Genomic DNA, 18,637 nt, shown 5'->3' on the forward strand with positions numbered 1-18,637 from the left:
TCAAATTACAGTTAATTTCAAAGATATAGAAGCGTGCAAGAAATACTAAATCGTATTAACAATATCAACTAATGAAATATATATTGAATACGATGTATAGTCTATTCAAATTTTTTTGTACATACGTCATCGAGATGTTTAATGAATTGCCTGCCATAATTTGTAAATTCGTTCCAGAATCAGACAATATATTCCTTTTCATTTTATTCTAGTTAAAAAGTGACACAATGTTGATGCGGCAATATTGCGACGCTTTGATGTCACAAATGTCACAAAAAAAACAACAAAAAATGACGTATTTATTTTGTACATAATTTTGAACAGACTATAGATTCCGTGTAAGACATTTTTTCGATTGATTGAGTTAACAATTCGATATTTTATTCCATAGAACTGCTTCATTAAATAGCCAAATGGCAGCCATGTGGCGACCAATAGCCTGGCTTGTCGAGGATACATTACTCCACAAATATATCTGGATTTGGCGCATGCGCATATTGAGCTCCATTTAATTTTAAAACAATAAACAGGTAAATAGCTTCAGGAAGTAAACAAAAATGTTAAAATTTTGGAAATATATTTTATTTAAAAAAGTATTGAATAAAACATAATAATAAAAATATAATCCAGCTATTCTGTTTTTATAAAAACATCATATTACAAATCATCATTATTTTTTATAAATAAATATTTTGTGTTTATTGATAAATAACTATAATAAAAAAATAAATTTAATATTGGAACTATATATAAGGAGGGAAATAAACATTGAAATTTTTTTTAATTAACACATTTAAATAAAAAATTATTGAATAAAATGGAATAATAAATATAATTTCTATATGTCTTTATATTTTTATAAATCACCATATTTAAACTAATTTACATATTTAAGGAATTAACAAAAACTACAAGAACCTTATAAATAAACATTACCATAAGAAAGACCAAAATCGTTCAGATCAAACTCACCCAATATAGATAAAACCAAACGATAAAGCTACCACTATATATGAAAGCAGTGAAAATCTCCTAAAAACCTCCAAATATGATCAACTATGATCGATAATATTCTTGATCTACAAACCCCATTAATGAATTGACTACCTTGAGCTTTCGATTTATATATATTGTACATTTACAAGCCTAAAATGAATGGATTATCGAACATATTTACAAAACAATAATATATTTACCTACTCTTATATAATAGTACATTGTATACATTACCATTAAATCATTAGGGTGCGGTTTTATATTTTGTTTATTTGATCCAGGTCTACTTTAATTAGCTAATTTAATTATTTTATAGTATGTACTCTACACTCTTACATCTCAGCAAAATGCTCTCTAATTTCTTCTTCTTCGACTTTAACTTTCAACAAATTCTAGCTACATCTTACCTATAAAATAAAATTTAAATTATTACTAAAATATGTTATGTTTAAAATATATGTCTTATTATTACCAGTTATTACAATTTTTGCTACTATTCTTGATGAACAAACCTCATTAATGATTTGATTACTTCCAACACAACAATTATCATTTTCTTCTCTGTTCTTGTTATCATTAAATTTTGGCATATATTTATACCTATTCGAAGTCGTTGAAAATAATGTGTTATAAAATTGGCTGCTAACATTCCCACTATAAATAAAATTGATGTTGGGATTTTATAACTTTTAAAAATTTAACCTTGTTCTTCCATATTTAAAACGAATGTATATTAACCCAGCAAGAATAACACAACAATTTAATTATTACTACTATAAAATTATTAATTTAACACAAAATCTAAATATTCTAGATTTGTTTTGTTGTTTTAAATTGATCGACTGTACCGATCAACTCGAAAAGAATGTACAGCCATTAGAAAAGGAACACAATATAGTTTATTCTGTTCTGTGGTTTATTCTATGCAGGAGAGTGCGTATGCACCAGATCAGGAGATAATTGTGGAGCAATGTATCCTGGCTTTTCGCAGTCCACAATTGTCTGCGTCAAAACTTAGGTCTGAACCTGCACAAACTTCAATAAACCAACCAGCCAGATGCAAACGACCATTGGCAAGTTCAATCATTCACTGAGCTCCAATTTTGAATATAGATTTATAATAATTAATAAGATATATTTGTGAAAATACTTCAGTTTGCGAATGAAAAATTCACTGTTTAGTACAGATTTTTGTACAGCAGGGTTATTGGTCAGTACCTCTTACAAAACAAATCTGTTACATCATCGCTGTCATCGAGGAGATGCGCAAGTCTATAATAATTAATTTTGCGTGCCTTAAACTAATATAATAGAAAGTAACTAATAAGAAGTTACTAATAGGAAACTAATATATAAGAATTAGCCTCAAAGACATGTGGTATGAACAAAATAACACTCCACAGACCAATTAAATCAATTTTTTGAAGTTCGAATGAACCTTTATTAAAGACGCTAAAAACTTTGATAATACCGTAGACCCCGATCATCTTGTACACATGAATAATTTTGACTACTCACAATATTGCCGTTATTTATCAACTTTCATCAATCTCAAATTACAAATCTATCAAGGGATTTTAAAAAATTTGTATTAATACAAAATGGTCTCTGGAAATGATTTATAATTTTGCTCAACTATAAGTGTTATACAACATAAAGGCCTCTAATCTATATGTGGGAATATTTTATTCTAACAATATTATTAACGTGATGAATTAAAATAAAGGTTTCAGTAATTAAATTAAATAACATGATTAAAGGATTTGAATGTACAATTGCAGGTCAAACAATTATGAAATTACAAATCCTTATGTATATTGGGAGATTTTAAAATATGTTATTCTTATTTTTTAGAGTAATACAATCTTCACACCCTGTATGTAATACAATCATGCTCTTCGGCATCATAGTTTGCTTCATATCAGTATTTTTCTTGGGACTGGATGGCCATTTCATTGCTCCTGAGTCATTTCCTGCTATGTGTCAAGCGCGAGCTTGGCTGATGGCCATAGGATTTACCTTGTCATTCGGGGCAATGTTCAGTAAAGTATGGAGAGTCCATAGACTTAGTACGAAAGCCAAGACAGATCCAAAAGTAAGAATGGTAAGTGCTGTATTATCTATATATTGTTAGTCCATTGTTGTTTATATTTTTTACTTTATCGCTTATTTTTATCAAAGTGTAACTGCTCTTATATGTGTATAATATATCATTATATATTGTAATTAATATGTAAAAAGTCAACTGTTAATCCGTTTATTTTCTATATTCATGTATTCATCTTAAACAAAAATATTTCCCTTTAATTGTTTAGAAGAAAGTTCAGCCTTGGAAACTCTATTCTATGGTATCAGGACTACTAGTCATCGATATTATCATAATGATGGCCTGGCAGATAATAGATCCTCTCTACAGAAAAATAGAAATGTTCCCTCTGGAAGATCCGGCTGAAGAATCAGACGATTCCAAAATTCGACCCGAATTAGAGCACTGTGGTACCGCGAATATCAGCGTGTGGTATTCGATTATTTTTGCGTATAAAGGATTAGTTTTGGTGAGTAAAATATCATATTTTATTGAGCTCTATTTAATAGTTGAGTAATATAATGGATTAAGGAAAATTTTATTCATGTTTTTAAAATAAATTTATTCATATAAATTTCAAACATTACACTTTTCTGGCAGATGAAGTACTGTAATAGATGAAGCGATACTTCACTGTAAAATGATGTTCCCTTGAAGGCAATTTTGTATCGTTAAAAGAGTATTGCAGAGACCGAAACAATTAATTTTAATTATTTAATTTATATATTGTTACTAGTCGTTTCCGTCTAACCTACAATTTGTCTTTATGATAACTTAAATCTAGATATATAACTAGGAGAACCCATCGGCCATATCTCAGTCTCTGGTGAAATAATATTTATACATGTCACTGAATTTTCTAATATATGCACCTCGCTACACAACACTACACAAGATCAGATGGTTTGATTCTTTTGAGTCTGTGTCCTGTTCTGGTGGTATCTAATAGTTGTAATATTTCAATGTTCTTGTAAGAATGGAATTTTTCCTCATGCCCCCTTGCAGTTCTCTTGATTTCTTGACTGACTGTTGCTATCTGAAGGTCTCAATGTAGATAATCACTCCTATAGTATTTGGGTGTACCCACAATACCCCTCAGGACTTTGTTCTGAAAAATTTGTATTTTATTTATATTACTCTTTGCAGAGCATCCCCATAATTGAACTCCGTATGTCCATATAGGTTTCAATATTTACTTATATAATAGCAATTTATTATGTACTGATAATTGTAATTTTCTTCCAATTAGCCAGTACATTTTTCTATATTTTAATTCCAGTTATTTCCTTTTCTTCTTTATATGTTCCTTCCAGCGAAGTTTTACATCGAGATTCATCCCGAGATATATATAGAGATATATATATATTCCGAATGATAGTATTATTTAATGTTATGGGTGCTTGTACGGTCTGTTTATAGGTGAACTGCACATGTACAGATTTACTTTCATTAATTCTTATTTTCCAAGCTTGTGTCCAATTATTTATATTGTCATTTGCCTGTTGTAATTTTCGCGAGGCTTCTACACTATTGTCTCCGACACCTATAATCGCAGTATCATCAGCAAACGTAGCCATCGCAATATTTTCCGTTTGTGGTATATCACAAGTGCAGAGTAGATAAAGCATTGGTCCCAGTACATTTCCTTGTAGTATACCTGCTTTAGATTCTTTTATTGTAGAGTAAGCTTCTTTTTGTTTGACTCTAAACATTCTGGTTGTAATGTATGATCTTAATAGTTCGGTGTGTTGTTTTGGTAGCATTTTCTGTAGTTTCTGAATAAGGCCTTCATACCAAACCTTATCGAAAGCTTGTGCTACATCTAAAAATATAGCTGAGCATACTTTTTTATTTTCGTAGGTTTTTTCAATAACATCTGTTATCCTGTGAACTTGGTCAATTGTTGAGTGCTTGTTAATAAACCCAAACTGGTGTGTTGGTATTAGGTTTTTTCTCTCTATGATCGGTTTTATTCTTTTCAACAGAAGTTTTTCAAAAACCTTAGATATTACTGGTAGCACTGATATAGGCTTTTATTTCGTTTTCTGACTTCTCAGGTTTTGGGATCATTATAATTTCCGCCATTTTCTAAATGTCTGGGACATGTTTTAATCTAAATGCTGTATTGATCAAGTTGGTGAGTTTTATAATTCCCTTTCTTGGCGGTTTTTGCAGTACTTTTCCTGATATTATATCGTAGCCTGGTGAGTTCCTGGTGTTAATATCAGTTTTAATAACTTTGGTTAACTCTTTCGGCGTGACTAATTCAATTATCCTATTTTCAGCTTCTATGTCCGGCAAATTACGTTCAATATTAGTTTCGTTTGGTTTGATAGTTTTTTCTAGATATTTAGCAAATGCTTCTGTTTTTTGGTGATTGTCACGTGCCCAATTCCCACATAGGTCTCTTATAGGTGGACTGTGTAGACATGAGCGCTTTAGATATTTTGTGGCTTTCCAGAGTGAGTAATCAGTTTCTTTATCATCTGTTAAATTTCTCAGATAGTCATTTATGGTTTTGTTTTTAATTTCCAGTATTTCTCTTTTCAGTCTTTGGGTTATATTGTTGAGACTATTTTTATTTTCAGGAGTTCTGTTTTGTTGCCATTTGTTTTCGTAATTTACGTTTTTCAGCTACCATTTCCTTCACTCCTTTTGTATAATTAATTCCTTTAGTTGTACTCTTAATTTCTGGAGTATTATTCCAAGCAGCTTGTTGAATATCTACTACGAATTTTTCTGCTTCAAAATTTAATTGTTCAGTTGTCTTGAGGGGTATATTTAGTTGAATTCGTTTGTTCAATTCTTCAGCAAATCCTTCTCAGTCTGTTCTCTTGTTTGTTAACGTTGGGTTTCTTTCTTTTCTTATTATATTTTCGCTCAACGTCAGAATCACTGGCGTATGATCTGAACTTATCTCATAATTTTCTTCGATTTTTATACCGTTAGATGTTAGGTTTCTTACTATGAAGAAATCTAACAAGTCCGGGGTTTTCTCTTGATCAATCGTCCAATAAGTTGTTTTTCCAGTTGTCATGTAACTACATCTTAGTTCAGCAGCTGCTTTATGCAGTTCATTGACTTTAGTTGTTGTCATTTTGGATCCCCATCTTGTATTTTTTGCATTGAAATCACGTACAATTATACAATTTCTCCCAGGTTGCTTAGGACATTCAAATTATTTTCCTTTTTTGATTGTATCTTGGGGGACAATAAATTGCGGCTATTGTAACCTCAAATCTGCTTGATTTAATAGTTACTGCTGTTACCTGATTTTCTGCTGTACTGAGCCCGGGTTGTTGATGGTGAGAAATGTTCTTTTTTATTATTATTACACCTCCTCTTGCGATGTTAGCTGTATGTATAGTCTGATAAAACATATATCCTCTAAATTTTATAAAGAATTCTTTTATTAAATGTATATCTGATATTAGGCAAATATCTATTTTTTGCATATCTAGGATTACTTGTAGGGTAGCGTGATGTTGCTGGATTCCATTAGCATTCCAAATTGCTATTCGGATATCTTTATTTGCCATTTCGGATTTTTGGGGCCACAGGTCTAATTTCTTCATTTCTAGTTTTTCAATCCTTTCGGAAAAATATTAGATCATTTTTTCTTGTTTGTCCAGCTTTCCTATTAGTTTATGTAGCAATTCGTTGGTGGTTGCTCCATCTTCCTTTGTGTCTCTTTGGTTATTTTGACTGATACTTTGGGCATAAGTCATTTCACCATTAACGGTGTTATATTTTTTCGTTTGTTTCTTTTAACTCATTGTTTCTTGAGGTTTAACTTGAGCTACTTTATTTCTCCTCTCTTGTAGTGTTTTATCAACAACACATCCTTTATACCTTGACGGATGCGATCCATTGCAGTTTTCACATTTCGGTTTAGCTTCTTTGGGTTTTCTACACTCTGTGGTGATATGTTTACCTGAACATTTTACACATCTAAGTTTTCTTCTGCAGAATTTCTGTGTGTGTCCATGCAATTGGCATCTTCTGCATTGCAGTATTAAGTCCGATTTTTATTTCGACCCCTAAATTTCTTTTAATATCAAAAATGTTTTTTGTGTCCATATTATGTTCAAAAGCTAACATAAAAGAGGTAATGGCTTCTTTTGGACCAAAATTTCGCCTTTGTTATTTTTGGTCGTTTCTTTTTTTTTAAATATTTGTCGTATTTAAGCATATAAGCCCATTTTGGTTTTGTTCTGCGATAATTTTTTCACTTTTAGCTGTTGATGGAAGCCCTCTTGTCATAACTTTGATGTCTCTGGTTTGTTTGTCGTCATAAGAGTGCCATTGCAGTTTCAGCAACTCTAAACAATCTATTATTTTTGTGAATGTTGTAAGACACTCGGCGTTCAGTTTTATTTGTCCATTGTTTAGTAAAATTGCTTTGAATACTATATAGTTGGACCTCAGTCTTTCGTATAGCAAGTCAAAGTCAACATTAGCAAGTCAACATTACTTACGATAATTGGGGGTGGTCTGGACATTCTAATTTCTTTAATTTGTTCATTATTTTGTTTTATTTTTATTTGCTGTGGTGAAAATCCTGGAGAATTATTTGCTTTTCTGTTGCAATTCTTCTTCATCTGTTTCGTAGGTAACAATTGGACTGCTTTTGTTAGCTTGGTGGTTTATCGTTGTTTTGTCCTTGCCCTCAGACCTTGGTTTATTTAGTTGTAGCTGGAGGACATTTATTTGTTTTTGCATATTGGCTAATGCAATTTCAACTATCCCGCCCCGACTTTTATTTCATCCACGCACTGTAGAGTGCCTGTTCGTTCTGGGTTCTAGTTGTGTTCTCTATATTCAAAATTGCAATATGTGATACCGCTGATATCGATATTTCCATTTTATCTGTGTTCTTCTCTATATATTTTTTTATATATTCTTGAAATCATACTGTTATTTTTATGTTTCAAATTATCCTACGCCGCATCCTTATTTGTGGTCCAGATGTTGAGTTTTCGACGCTTAACATTTTATGACATTTTGCATTCATTTTCTACTGTACTGACCTTTTGTTCCGATCGCACTGTTACTTTTGCACCAGTCTTTAAAATGTTATTATTAGACTTTTTTTAATAAATAAAGCAAAATACGATGAAAAATTCTTCTGACCCTTATTTCTAAGTGCAATAAATTTTAACCAAGTAAATGAATAACCTTTATAACTAGAATATTCTATAGACATCTGAAGTCTACTATAACATGACTTCATTAAATGATTATTACTAGAAATATATGTTACAGCTCTCTATCTATTAACAAAATTGAAATTACTTCCCGCTGTTATATAAAAATGTGTGTTACATTATACTTAAAAGAGATTTGTTCAAAAATTATTTTGAGTATCTACTACTATAAAATAAATATAAGAATTGCCTAAAATTGCCTATTCTTGAGAATAACAAATACCTATATGTTTAAAATATTTTTTGAAAGTTATATTTTTAACTTTCAGTTCAATGCACTTGCATGCACTTGCCTAATAGTGTTACTAAACCCAAAAATTAGTACGGTAATTTTTTAATATCTATTGTTACAAATAATTTATTATTTTATTGTAAACGTATCTTTTTTCCTAACCTTCTTCTGACAATGTTCGGTTATCGCACCGGAAGAATGCGATGGAATAAGAAGGAGCACTCAACATTTTTTATCTTCATATGATGAGATGCTGCTAGGATATAACATAACATAAATGTAATTTCACTTGAAATATACAGCCATCGGACGATTCATTTAATAAAGGCCTTTAGAGATTTTATTTTCAACATGCGATGAAGGATTGCCATGTTGCAACATCACTTATTTATGCTTATTTCTCAATAGCAATGGTCAAATGTACCTTGGTTTGTACTTTCATTTCTGCGTTTTGTCTTAAATGGTATATTTCTTCTTAAAATTCTCACAACTAGTTTTACAATCTACAGCGCGTTTCATTGATACTTTTGGTTAGTTTTAACTTACCAATGCTATTCTGCACCTTTATACACTTTTAATTTGTCTCTTATATAACTTTTATTTCATTCGTTGACAACTTGTCTCATTAGACCTTAGCCTTGGTCTATTAAATCCTATCCTCATGATATAAATTATATTTTAATTTCTTCACATTAAGGAAAGTTTCATAAATGACGCTTATTCAGATTGACTACATAAGATAAATTAAACTTAATTTATTGGAAGCATCTTCCTTTGCCATAGGCTTAAAATAGTGCATCTTCCTTTGCCATAGGCTTAAAATAGTATTTGGTACCCAAATACATCAAATACTTTTTTAAGCTGCAATAGAGCCTTTTTATATTAAATGGTCCATTTTATCTTAGAATACAATTATAAATCCAGGGATCCTCTGTAATTAGTAAATAAATTATACCAAAATTTATTCTAAATATATTAACATTGCCATTAAAATATATTAAATTATCAATAATCCTTCCAAAATTATAGTAGATTCACGTTATCAAATTTATGGCGTCCCAACGTCCCAATGTTACCGCAAATTTAAATATTATATATTATCTAACATAAATAAAATAATGAAACAAAAATATTGTTATCAAATATAATGTACCTTAACATTATAGTAATTATACAGCCCCAATAGTTTGTAGGTTTTAAGTTCGGAAGTAGAGTTCTAGGCGCGCTTTTTTATATGGTGATCTCTTCTAAAGGCCTAATCTACCTTATTAACAATTTTGTATCCAAGAAGTATATTTTACTTTTATTTAAGAATATATTTACCTTTTTAGTTTTAGTTCTTGTTTCATTAGTTGCTGTGTTTCTAGTTCAAGTTTTCCCGTCAAGTCATTTTGGTACGAGTATATATCTCCTTACTTTCCTTTGTTACTACCTGCGTAAATTATTCGTTCAAAATTCTGCTGGTTTTTTCTATATCTTCTGATTTAATCACTGCATATCCCTAATGCATTTGCTATGTCATCTGGAAAGGAGACTTTAAACTATAGAAATAAATAACCTAAAATTTTAAAAATTCCCAGATGGAATCGCTGAAAACAAATTGGGAACGATTTATGATTTCCTTGAATAATATATGTCTTTGTCTGTATTAAAAAAAAAGATATCGAGAAAATATAAACAAATCAAACCTGCTTTTACACATTTCATATATTTAATTCCAAATAGAACTGACATCAAGGTGAGCTTGATTCGTCGCCCGTTTTGTATATAGACAGTTTCTCTTTGGTGAATTTAACGTTATATTGTTCTTTAATTTTTGAAAGATTTCAAAGTCAGTCAAGGTGTTCATACTAATATTCATTGCAACTGCAAAACTCCCAAAAATATTTCCAATAAAACCGCGGCAACTTAATATTTCATATTATCAATATTTACCTTTTTAACGCATTTTACTCCGAAAAGGGAACCTTATTAGCTCGCTACTGTTCGAAGTAACTGATTAGAGAGGCAATTTATTTCTGACTATAATTATTTATTGCCTTAGGTACTTTCGATCAAATATCAAATGTTAAGCAGCGTGTTGCGACGCAAATTTATTATAAATGGTTGGGATAGCCCTGTAAAATGTAAGTTACGCCAATTGTAGAATTCTTTCGGTTCTACTGTTAGAGGGTTTAATTTATTACACCTTTTAACTGAAGTTTTTAATATATATGACATGGAAAGAATTATGACCTAATAAAAAAATAATATATTGTACAATATATTATAGTTCGTAATATATTGAACGTCTGGCAAATATAGACAGGCAAAAAGATACCAAGTAAACAGACCAAACGTGTTCAACAAGGATGATTCCCATCGGCTCGTTGTCGTGTGCTTACGATAACGAGGGTTTAAGTACCGAGGCTAGACGAAACGTGTCGGAGGTTAGACCTGGTAGAGGACTCTTTATGATGCCTAACCATAAATATCAAGAAGACCCGAAATTGTGGAATTTTTGGAAATTCCTTAAGAGTCCGAAAAGCACATGTTTTATCAGCGTGAGAAGTTCCTAGCTGGAAGAATGTTTCCCACCCAGATATTCTCAGCGAATCGGGGTACAGAAAAAGGTTTCTTTTACCAACCTTGTCCACCACCACCAAGAACCCGAGGGAGGAGCTTCAGCGATAAAACACTGTGTATCCACAACGAGAATACAGTCTGACAGTAATTTGTATGAACACCGAGGAAGAGAGTGTTATTGAAAATGAGAAGAATAAAGTATTGCGGAGAGAAAGTATTAAATTGTTTGAAGAAGAAACTATTGAATTCAATGAAGAAAAAATAATTGAATGAGCATTAATTGAAGAAATCATTGCAATCATATGTAATTGAAGTATTATTGAAACCATAGAATTCATGTCTACATTAGCCAATCAACACCTTTCGTTAATAGTAAGTACACACGACTTGAATCATTATCCATTTCCCATGACGTATTAATTAATATCTTTTAAATGTATATATATGTATTTTTATTACCAATTAAATAACTCGTCTTTGGGTATAAATTTACTCAAGGAAGAGAGAAAATAAATTGTATTTCATTTACAACCTTGTTTTCTCTCCCGCGTCTCAACACAGTGATTTGAAACTTATCAAAACAAGCAAAGCGACAAAAAAATGTTGGCATTTTGTCTTTAACTTATAACAACATTTTAATCTACATTGATAGTCTAATGCATATATTATCGAAGGATTTAAACTACAATTAATTATACAGTCATAATAGTTTGTTGGTTACGGTTGTGTTTTATTATATTTACGCACTCCATGTCAATTTGATTAGATTGAATATTCAGTAATAAGAAACAAAACGTAATACTTTCTGACCATATTGTTCAACTATCTAACCTATTATGTATCTTTTTCCAGGCCTATTTTAAAAAAAGTAAATTACATCAAACGGAATTAAACAATTAATTTGTAGGAATAGCTCACTCTAGTATGGTTTCTTCAAATCTTAATTTAAGTATCGCAAGAAATTGCTTAATTGCAGCCTTTTTAAGAGCTGGTTTTCGCACCACAGCAAAAACATGTTATGGGTAATTTTTGCATTGAAGTCACTCCTAGACTTAGCGGAAAATATAATCTCTGCGGCAAGAGTAAACACATTTCACTTTTTAGCATGAAGAAGAGTGTATCTGCAATGAATTTTTATTAATTGTTATGACTAACACAACTTACAACTTAGTCAATTGTTATTCCAATGTGTACCTTTGTTCAATCAACTTTTGTTGTTTTTACACTATTTTTATTACAATCTTTCCATGAGTGGCATAACGTCCTTTTCTAAAATATCTATTTCATATCTAATTAAGCAAACAGAAATAATAAATCTTCTTTATTATTTATTATATGCTTTTAAAAATTATATTCTTTTAAAAGCAATGCCCATGTTCCATTAGACCACTTCGTGCATTATCACTACACAATTTAAATCCTATATTACCCAACTGTGTACGAAGTTTAATATCCCTCAAAGAGCTGAATATCTCTAAATTTTCTATGGATACTTTCCAGACCAACAGTTTCTTCTGAAATAATTATATTAATTATGTTTATATTGAAAAAACTACTCACCCTTTTTATGCATTTCATATATTTGATCTTTGATGGGGCTAACATCAAGATGATCTTGATCTTGATTCATTACCAGTTTCGTATGAGGAAGATTTCTTTTCGGTAAATCTAATATTATATTGTTTTTAATTTTCTGAGATATTTTACTAACTGTACCCATACTAATATTCAAACAAGATAAAAATGCATTTTCAATAAAAGTCACAGCAAATTAGTATTTAGCCGTATTCTTATCTCTCTAATGCATTTTACTGGCAAAAGTAGGCCTCCATTATCCCGTCCTTGTTCAAAATAACTGATTCCGTCTCTAACAATCTGTTTCTGACTCTGACTATCTAATAGGTCCGGCATTTTCAACTAGTGTAATAATAAACAGCGATTTGAAATATAACAGAACAAACAAAGTGCTAAAACAACGTTTGCCTGTTTATAATATTTAACTATTATAACAAAATTCTTCAATTTTACAATGTTTGGCAACCGGACTTTTGTAGGCTGATTCGGTTACATGTTCGAATTTATCAGATAGCGTTTAGCTAGAATTAAATGAAAAAATAATTGTCTGATCTTAGAACGAAATGCCAAATTGCGATAGGCAATACACTAAACATCTTGATGACGTTGTTCACTGTTATTTTGAATAGACTATAGTATTTTGTTGGAGGATGGTTTTATAGTTATTGAAGAAAAATACGGATTTTAAATTGAATTTGCAAACTGCAGTAGGCAGTACATTTGGCGTTGCTATGACGTGGGTTTATTGTTATTTTGGAAGGACTACAAAACTATTCTTACGAAAATAATATATGAATTCAGGTGTTAAACATTTTATGGATGATAACAAGGTACACAATCTCCATGGATTCATTAAAATCGGTTTAATTCTCAGTAATGCTATCTTTTTTCCAAACGATTCAACGATTCAATGTTCTCCGTATTTAAATGCTTCTATTTCGATATATCGATATAATGGCATTAAAAGTAGCTTTTCACACATTGTAAATTCCCTTGGGTATTTTCCTCACTCATTTCGCTATATTCAAACAAAAGGACGCTGTATTAATAGGCTTTATTTTTTTTCTATCCGATTCAATCGGTGTTTTGTACCTAGTCGTGGCTACTTTAACGCTGACAAACAATCGAATACAGCCGCTCAACATTGTTGTAAAATGAAACGGCATAAAATTAAATTTTGGTCGTTGCCAGCTTTGTAATTAACAGGGCGATTTTTCTCTCTCTCACGGAACAGATTGCATTTTTGGATTCGTTACATTAAATTGGACCCAATCGACAAACCGGAATTAGCGAATAACGCAAACAACTGTCCATTTTTTACGTTGGAATGATATTCGGTAAAAACATGCTCGGCAATTGATGGTTTTATATTTGATTTTATGATGGGAAATTCCAGGAGATTTAAATTGGTGATTTAATAAAAAATATTCGCTCTGGGAATTTGTTTAAAAGCTCCTGTAACAGGTATATGTGAACCATTAATATGAATACTAATTTATCACTTAAAAATATGAATATAAGAAAATCCATTTACACAGAACAGAATGAAAATGATATTCAATTTTCAGAAATTTCACTCTAGATATATAAATTTTTAACATTTCTCAAGCTATTGCATACCAGCCAATCAAATCAGACTGTCATTATGATGAGTTATTTAGTAACATTTAATATCTTTTATGTCAGAGAATGCTTAGCACTATTATCATATCATATTGATTTTATATAACTTGCTCTTAATAAATATTTAGTATATTAAACTAATATTTTATTCATTACATGTTACATTAGATATGCTCGTTAAAATCTTAATTTGTTATTATTGTATAGCTGTTCTTACATCAATAATACAATAACTACCTCAGCTAAAGTTAAGATTAAACATTTATACACTAAACAAATTCATGTGGTTTGGTTCATTTCCATCGTCTTATTTCCTACATATTGCCGAATGACTATATTGTTTCTAGGTTGCAGTGATTTAGTAGCTTTATTTCATATTTTAAAGCGAAATTTTGGATAACCTCTATAAATTCTTAAAATCCGATAAATACTTTTAACTTCGAGGTCATCATGAATTTCTTCATTGATTACGTAGTCAAGACGATTGATAATTAATCGAAGGAATTTGTTGTCTAACATGGTACTTTTAATTTAACCTGCCATCCACATGCATGCCGAAGTATTTTGCTAATTCTGCTTGAGGAACTGGGCAGCCGTCAAATGGTATAACTAAGTGTTTACTATTTCGCAAAATTCGCATGGATAGGTTTTGAGCCATTAAACTCTATTTTTCAGTTTCTAGCCCATTTGTGGATATTGTTGACTGTCATGTATACTTTTATTTCGCTCTATCCAGAGATATATAGTTATCCATAATTAATGTGTCATCGTCAAATGGTCTAAAGATAGTATATTTTATTATTACAATATCAGCAGTATAGACTAGATACAGTATTGGCCCCAAGACTCCATGATGCACAGCTCCAGCCGAAATAGGTTTAAATGTTGAAAATGCCCCTTCATACGAAACACAAAATGTCCCTTCGGAAAGATATGATTCGAGTAATTGACAAGCTATTTCAAATTGATGCGATACAGATGTAATACATCTTCTTTAATCAGGTTGAATAATTTTCTGTCATTATCCTAATGTGTTAACAGTAACAGCGTACAGACACACATCAAACATTTTTTCGCAAATCTGAAGTCCAAAGTCAGCAATGTATATCAAAGATTGAAACTTTACATCTCTTCTATAGAAAAAAAATCTCAGATATTCATAGCCTTGACCCACATGAATTTCAATATAACGATGCTTACAAACATAATCTATTTTCGATTTCTTTATATTTAAATACCGAACCTTTATTTTAGGTATATTTTGTAACTTATTTCTACCGTTTAAATTTCAGCTCTCATAAAGCAATACGGCAAAATTACTTAAAGAAAACCTGTGACAGATTATTCTTTTCTACAACTCTTAATAATCTAACGAAACCAATGTTACTAGAAATACCAGTGTAATGAACAAATAGCAAAACGTATAAGTCATGATGTATTCATTATGATTATTTTGAACTAATTCAAACAGCTGTATTATTTTTGTATGTTATGCTTCGTTTATATGTTTAATATATTCATCTCAGGAATTCTGAGTACAATCATATCTGCATACAGTGCCAACTAACATTTAGGGGCATAATTCAAGTAAATTGATGTTACAATCAAAATTTTTTATTACTCTTAGTGGTTTCACAATTTGCCCAGTAGGCAATAAATATTTCTTATACTTATATTGTATATACCATGTCGAAAATCACATCATTAAGGGATCTCCTGTGTAAAATACTATCTTAATTAATTAATCTTATTCTATAGCTTATTCCATATATATCCAATAATCAGATCAGATCGTCTTAAACGTGTTAGTCTAGGCACTTCACAATCACATCGCATATTCAGCTGGCTAGCGAGTACATCGGGATGCACTGACACTCTTTCGAAGCACTTCACACAAACACATTAAATTACACTCGTTATGGGTTCTAGAGGAATACCGCATTGTATTACATTATTTGAAACATAGTACGGAGCATCAATAATGGCACGCAACACTTTATTTTGGAACTGTTGAATAATGGATATATTAAATTTGCTAGCGGTACCCCATAGTTGGATTCCATATGACCAAATAGGCTTAACTATAGACTCATACAGCAATACCTTATTATTTAATGATAACTTGAATTTGCATCACCGGACGCTAATACATTTGATATAATTTAAGTCCGAGTTGTTTTCGTTTGGCGAGTATGTTCTTCTTCTATGTTTGGCGTGCATCTTCTTCTATCTGAATGCATACCAATATATTTAACATCCGCTGCTTGGAGGAGTTGACAATGTTTGATATTTCCTGGTGGACATGTTCTTTTACTCGAGGTAAAAGTTATGGTAATATGGGTGGATATGGGTGGAGAGGTAATATGGGTGGATTTTGTTTCATTGGCTTTAATGCGCCATATCTTCAACCACAGTTGTATTTGCTCCAAGTGGGCTTGTAGGTTCATTGATGCTATGACTGGATCTTTATGCGATGCTAAGATTGCTGTGTCGTCTGCGTGTGTTGCCACAGTAGTTATTTTTGTGGTGGACAGATCGGCTGTATATAGAAAATATAGTAATAGACCTAGTACACTACCTTGAGGAACTCCTGAAGATATTGCATGTAATTTGATATGTTCATTGCTTTATTTTACAGTAAAATGTCTATCAGTGAGACACAATTTTAGTAACTGATAGCCCAAAAGAGGGAGAAGTTGCTTTAATTTAACTGCAAGCCCGTATGCCATACTTTGTCAAAAGCCTAAGATACGTTTAGGAAAGCAGACGAACAATATCTTTTGGCATTTAGGTCCACATTTATTTTATTTACAAGTCTATGCACTTGTTTTATAGTTTCAGGCTTATTGGGAAACCTAAACTGATGTTCTAGTATAATTTCGTATTACATAGTTTAACTTTTTTAGGTATAGGTTCTCAAAAACTTTCGAGATTATCGGTAATAAACTTATAGGCCGGTAGGACACCCAAATGAACGAATATGTTGAGGCCTGGAAAAACAATGCCATATCGTCGCTTGGAAGGAAATTTTAAACAACTTGTTTTATTTAAACAGTCTTGCTATTTTATGATCACATAACAAATAACAAAACAATAAATATTAAAGATACATAAAAAGCAATAAAATAAACAAAAAATTAGTGGTGTTACCAATTCTGTCACCTATCGATAAAATAGAATCCAGTATCCGCAACAAACTAATTAAACAATCTAAGCAGTACTAATTATTTAAGACCTCAATGACAATAAAAGCCTGTTTCTGTTGTCCCCCAATGACAGTTAAACTTTTATTTTGCCCCATATCCTTCTATCTCCGCCAGCGATTAAGCTCGGTTCTGTCCGTTCTTCAGGGAAAAACCCTCGGATTTCCCGACTGTTCCACCTTCGATAATGATCTAATTAACTAAATCCGATGGCAATCGGATTTTCGATGGGGGGCCCAAGCCACAACTTATTGCCCGAGAGGGAATGTCGGGAGAATCGAAAAGAAACAAAAGACCGACGGCGAGTAGGAAAAGGTTCGACTTTTACACCTACACGGTTAAGGTTTTTTTTTACTTCACTATTGAAACAAGCCGAGGAGGATTCAATCTACTTTCGATTGGAAAACAAAAGGGTGGAAAAATGGACAGAATAATTTAATCTTGTTTTCTATTGTGATTTAGTTGAAAACTTTCGAAAAAGAGGGAGAAATCATTTAAATATTTGACCACAATTTGTATAAATACAAATCTACAATCAAGAAAAAATAATCCACTTTTTTTAAACTGCATTTTGTTAAAATACCAAATCAATTAATTTTTGCCTGTCTATTCAAAGCTTCTTGTCTTCCCTATTAAGTAATTTGATGTAAATTTACTAAGGTTAAATGTAGTATTCGCCAGTTAAAACCAAGTTAAAAATTTATAAATGTGTATTATTTTAGGTTATGTTTCAAGTAATATAACAAACAAACAACTTATTAATATTTAAAAAATACATTAAAGAAGAAAACATTGAAAATCAAAAAGTTTTTTGGCTGACGAAATAAGAAAGTCTCAAAAAATGACACGCCCTCATTAACACCTTCCCGGTAATCTGAAATCTGAAAAAAGAAAATTCTCAATTCGAATAAGTGCTGCTATCATACAAACTAAAAATAAGACAAACAAAATTTGTTTCGTCAAATTACGTCTTGTATATATGAAGAATATATGGAGAAGGCTCACATCAAACTTCAAGTAAATCGGTTTAGTAGAAGTTTTGATGTCAACGGTCCCGAAAAAATTGGTTTCGAGAAAAATCCGTTTAAAGTTTCAAGTAATGTCACGCGCAGTCTAAGCCTTACAATGGTACTTTAACGGCCTGATACAT

At 31.2% G+C, this 18,637-nt stretch overlaps 1 protein-coding gene and 1 long non-coding RNA gene across 4 annotated transcripts in view; one reads left to right on the top strand and one right to left on the bottom strand.

Moving 5' to 3' along the window:
* Window positions 1–18,637, top strand: part of GABA-B-R1 (gamma-aminobutyric acid type B receptor subunit 1) — a 596,854-nt gene that overhangs the window by 568,047 nt on the left and 10,170 nt on the right. For all 3 annotated transcript variants that reach the window (XM_076396068.1, XM_076396067.1, XM_076396066.1), the window contains exons 11-12: window positions 2,851–3,100; window positions 3,312–3,551. In XM_076396068.1, coding sequence (XP_076252183.1) covers window positions 2,851–3,100; window positions 3,312–3,551 — 490 coding nt within the window. The remainder of the gene's footprint in view (window positions 1–2,850; window positions 3,101–3,311; window positions 3,552–18,637) is intronic.
* On the bottom strand, window positions 1,353–10,048 carry LOC143191204 (uncharacterized). The gene is made up of 3 exons (XR_013004438.1): window positions 9,845–10,048; window positions 1,469–1,650; window positions 1,353–1,403 (listed from the first exon to the last, which is right to left on the bottom strand). It is a non-coding gene; the product is annotated as an uncharacterized LOC143191204 (long non-coding RNA).

The sequence above is a fragment of the Rhynchophorus ferrugineus genome, unplaced genomic scaffold (genome assembly GCF_030347505.1).
Source record: "Rhynchophorus ferrugineus isolate W39M unplaced genomic scaffold, kcgeb_rfMv2 rfM2, whole genome shotgun sequence".
Taxonomy (NCBI): Eukaryota; Metazoa; Arthropoda; class Insecta; order Coleoptera; family Curculionidae; genus Rhynchophorus; species Rhynchophorus ferrugineus.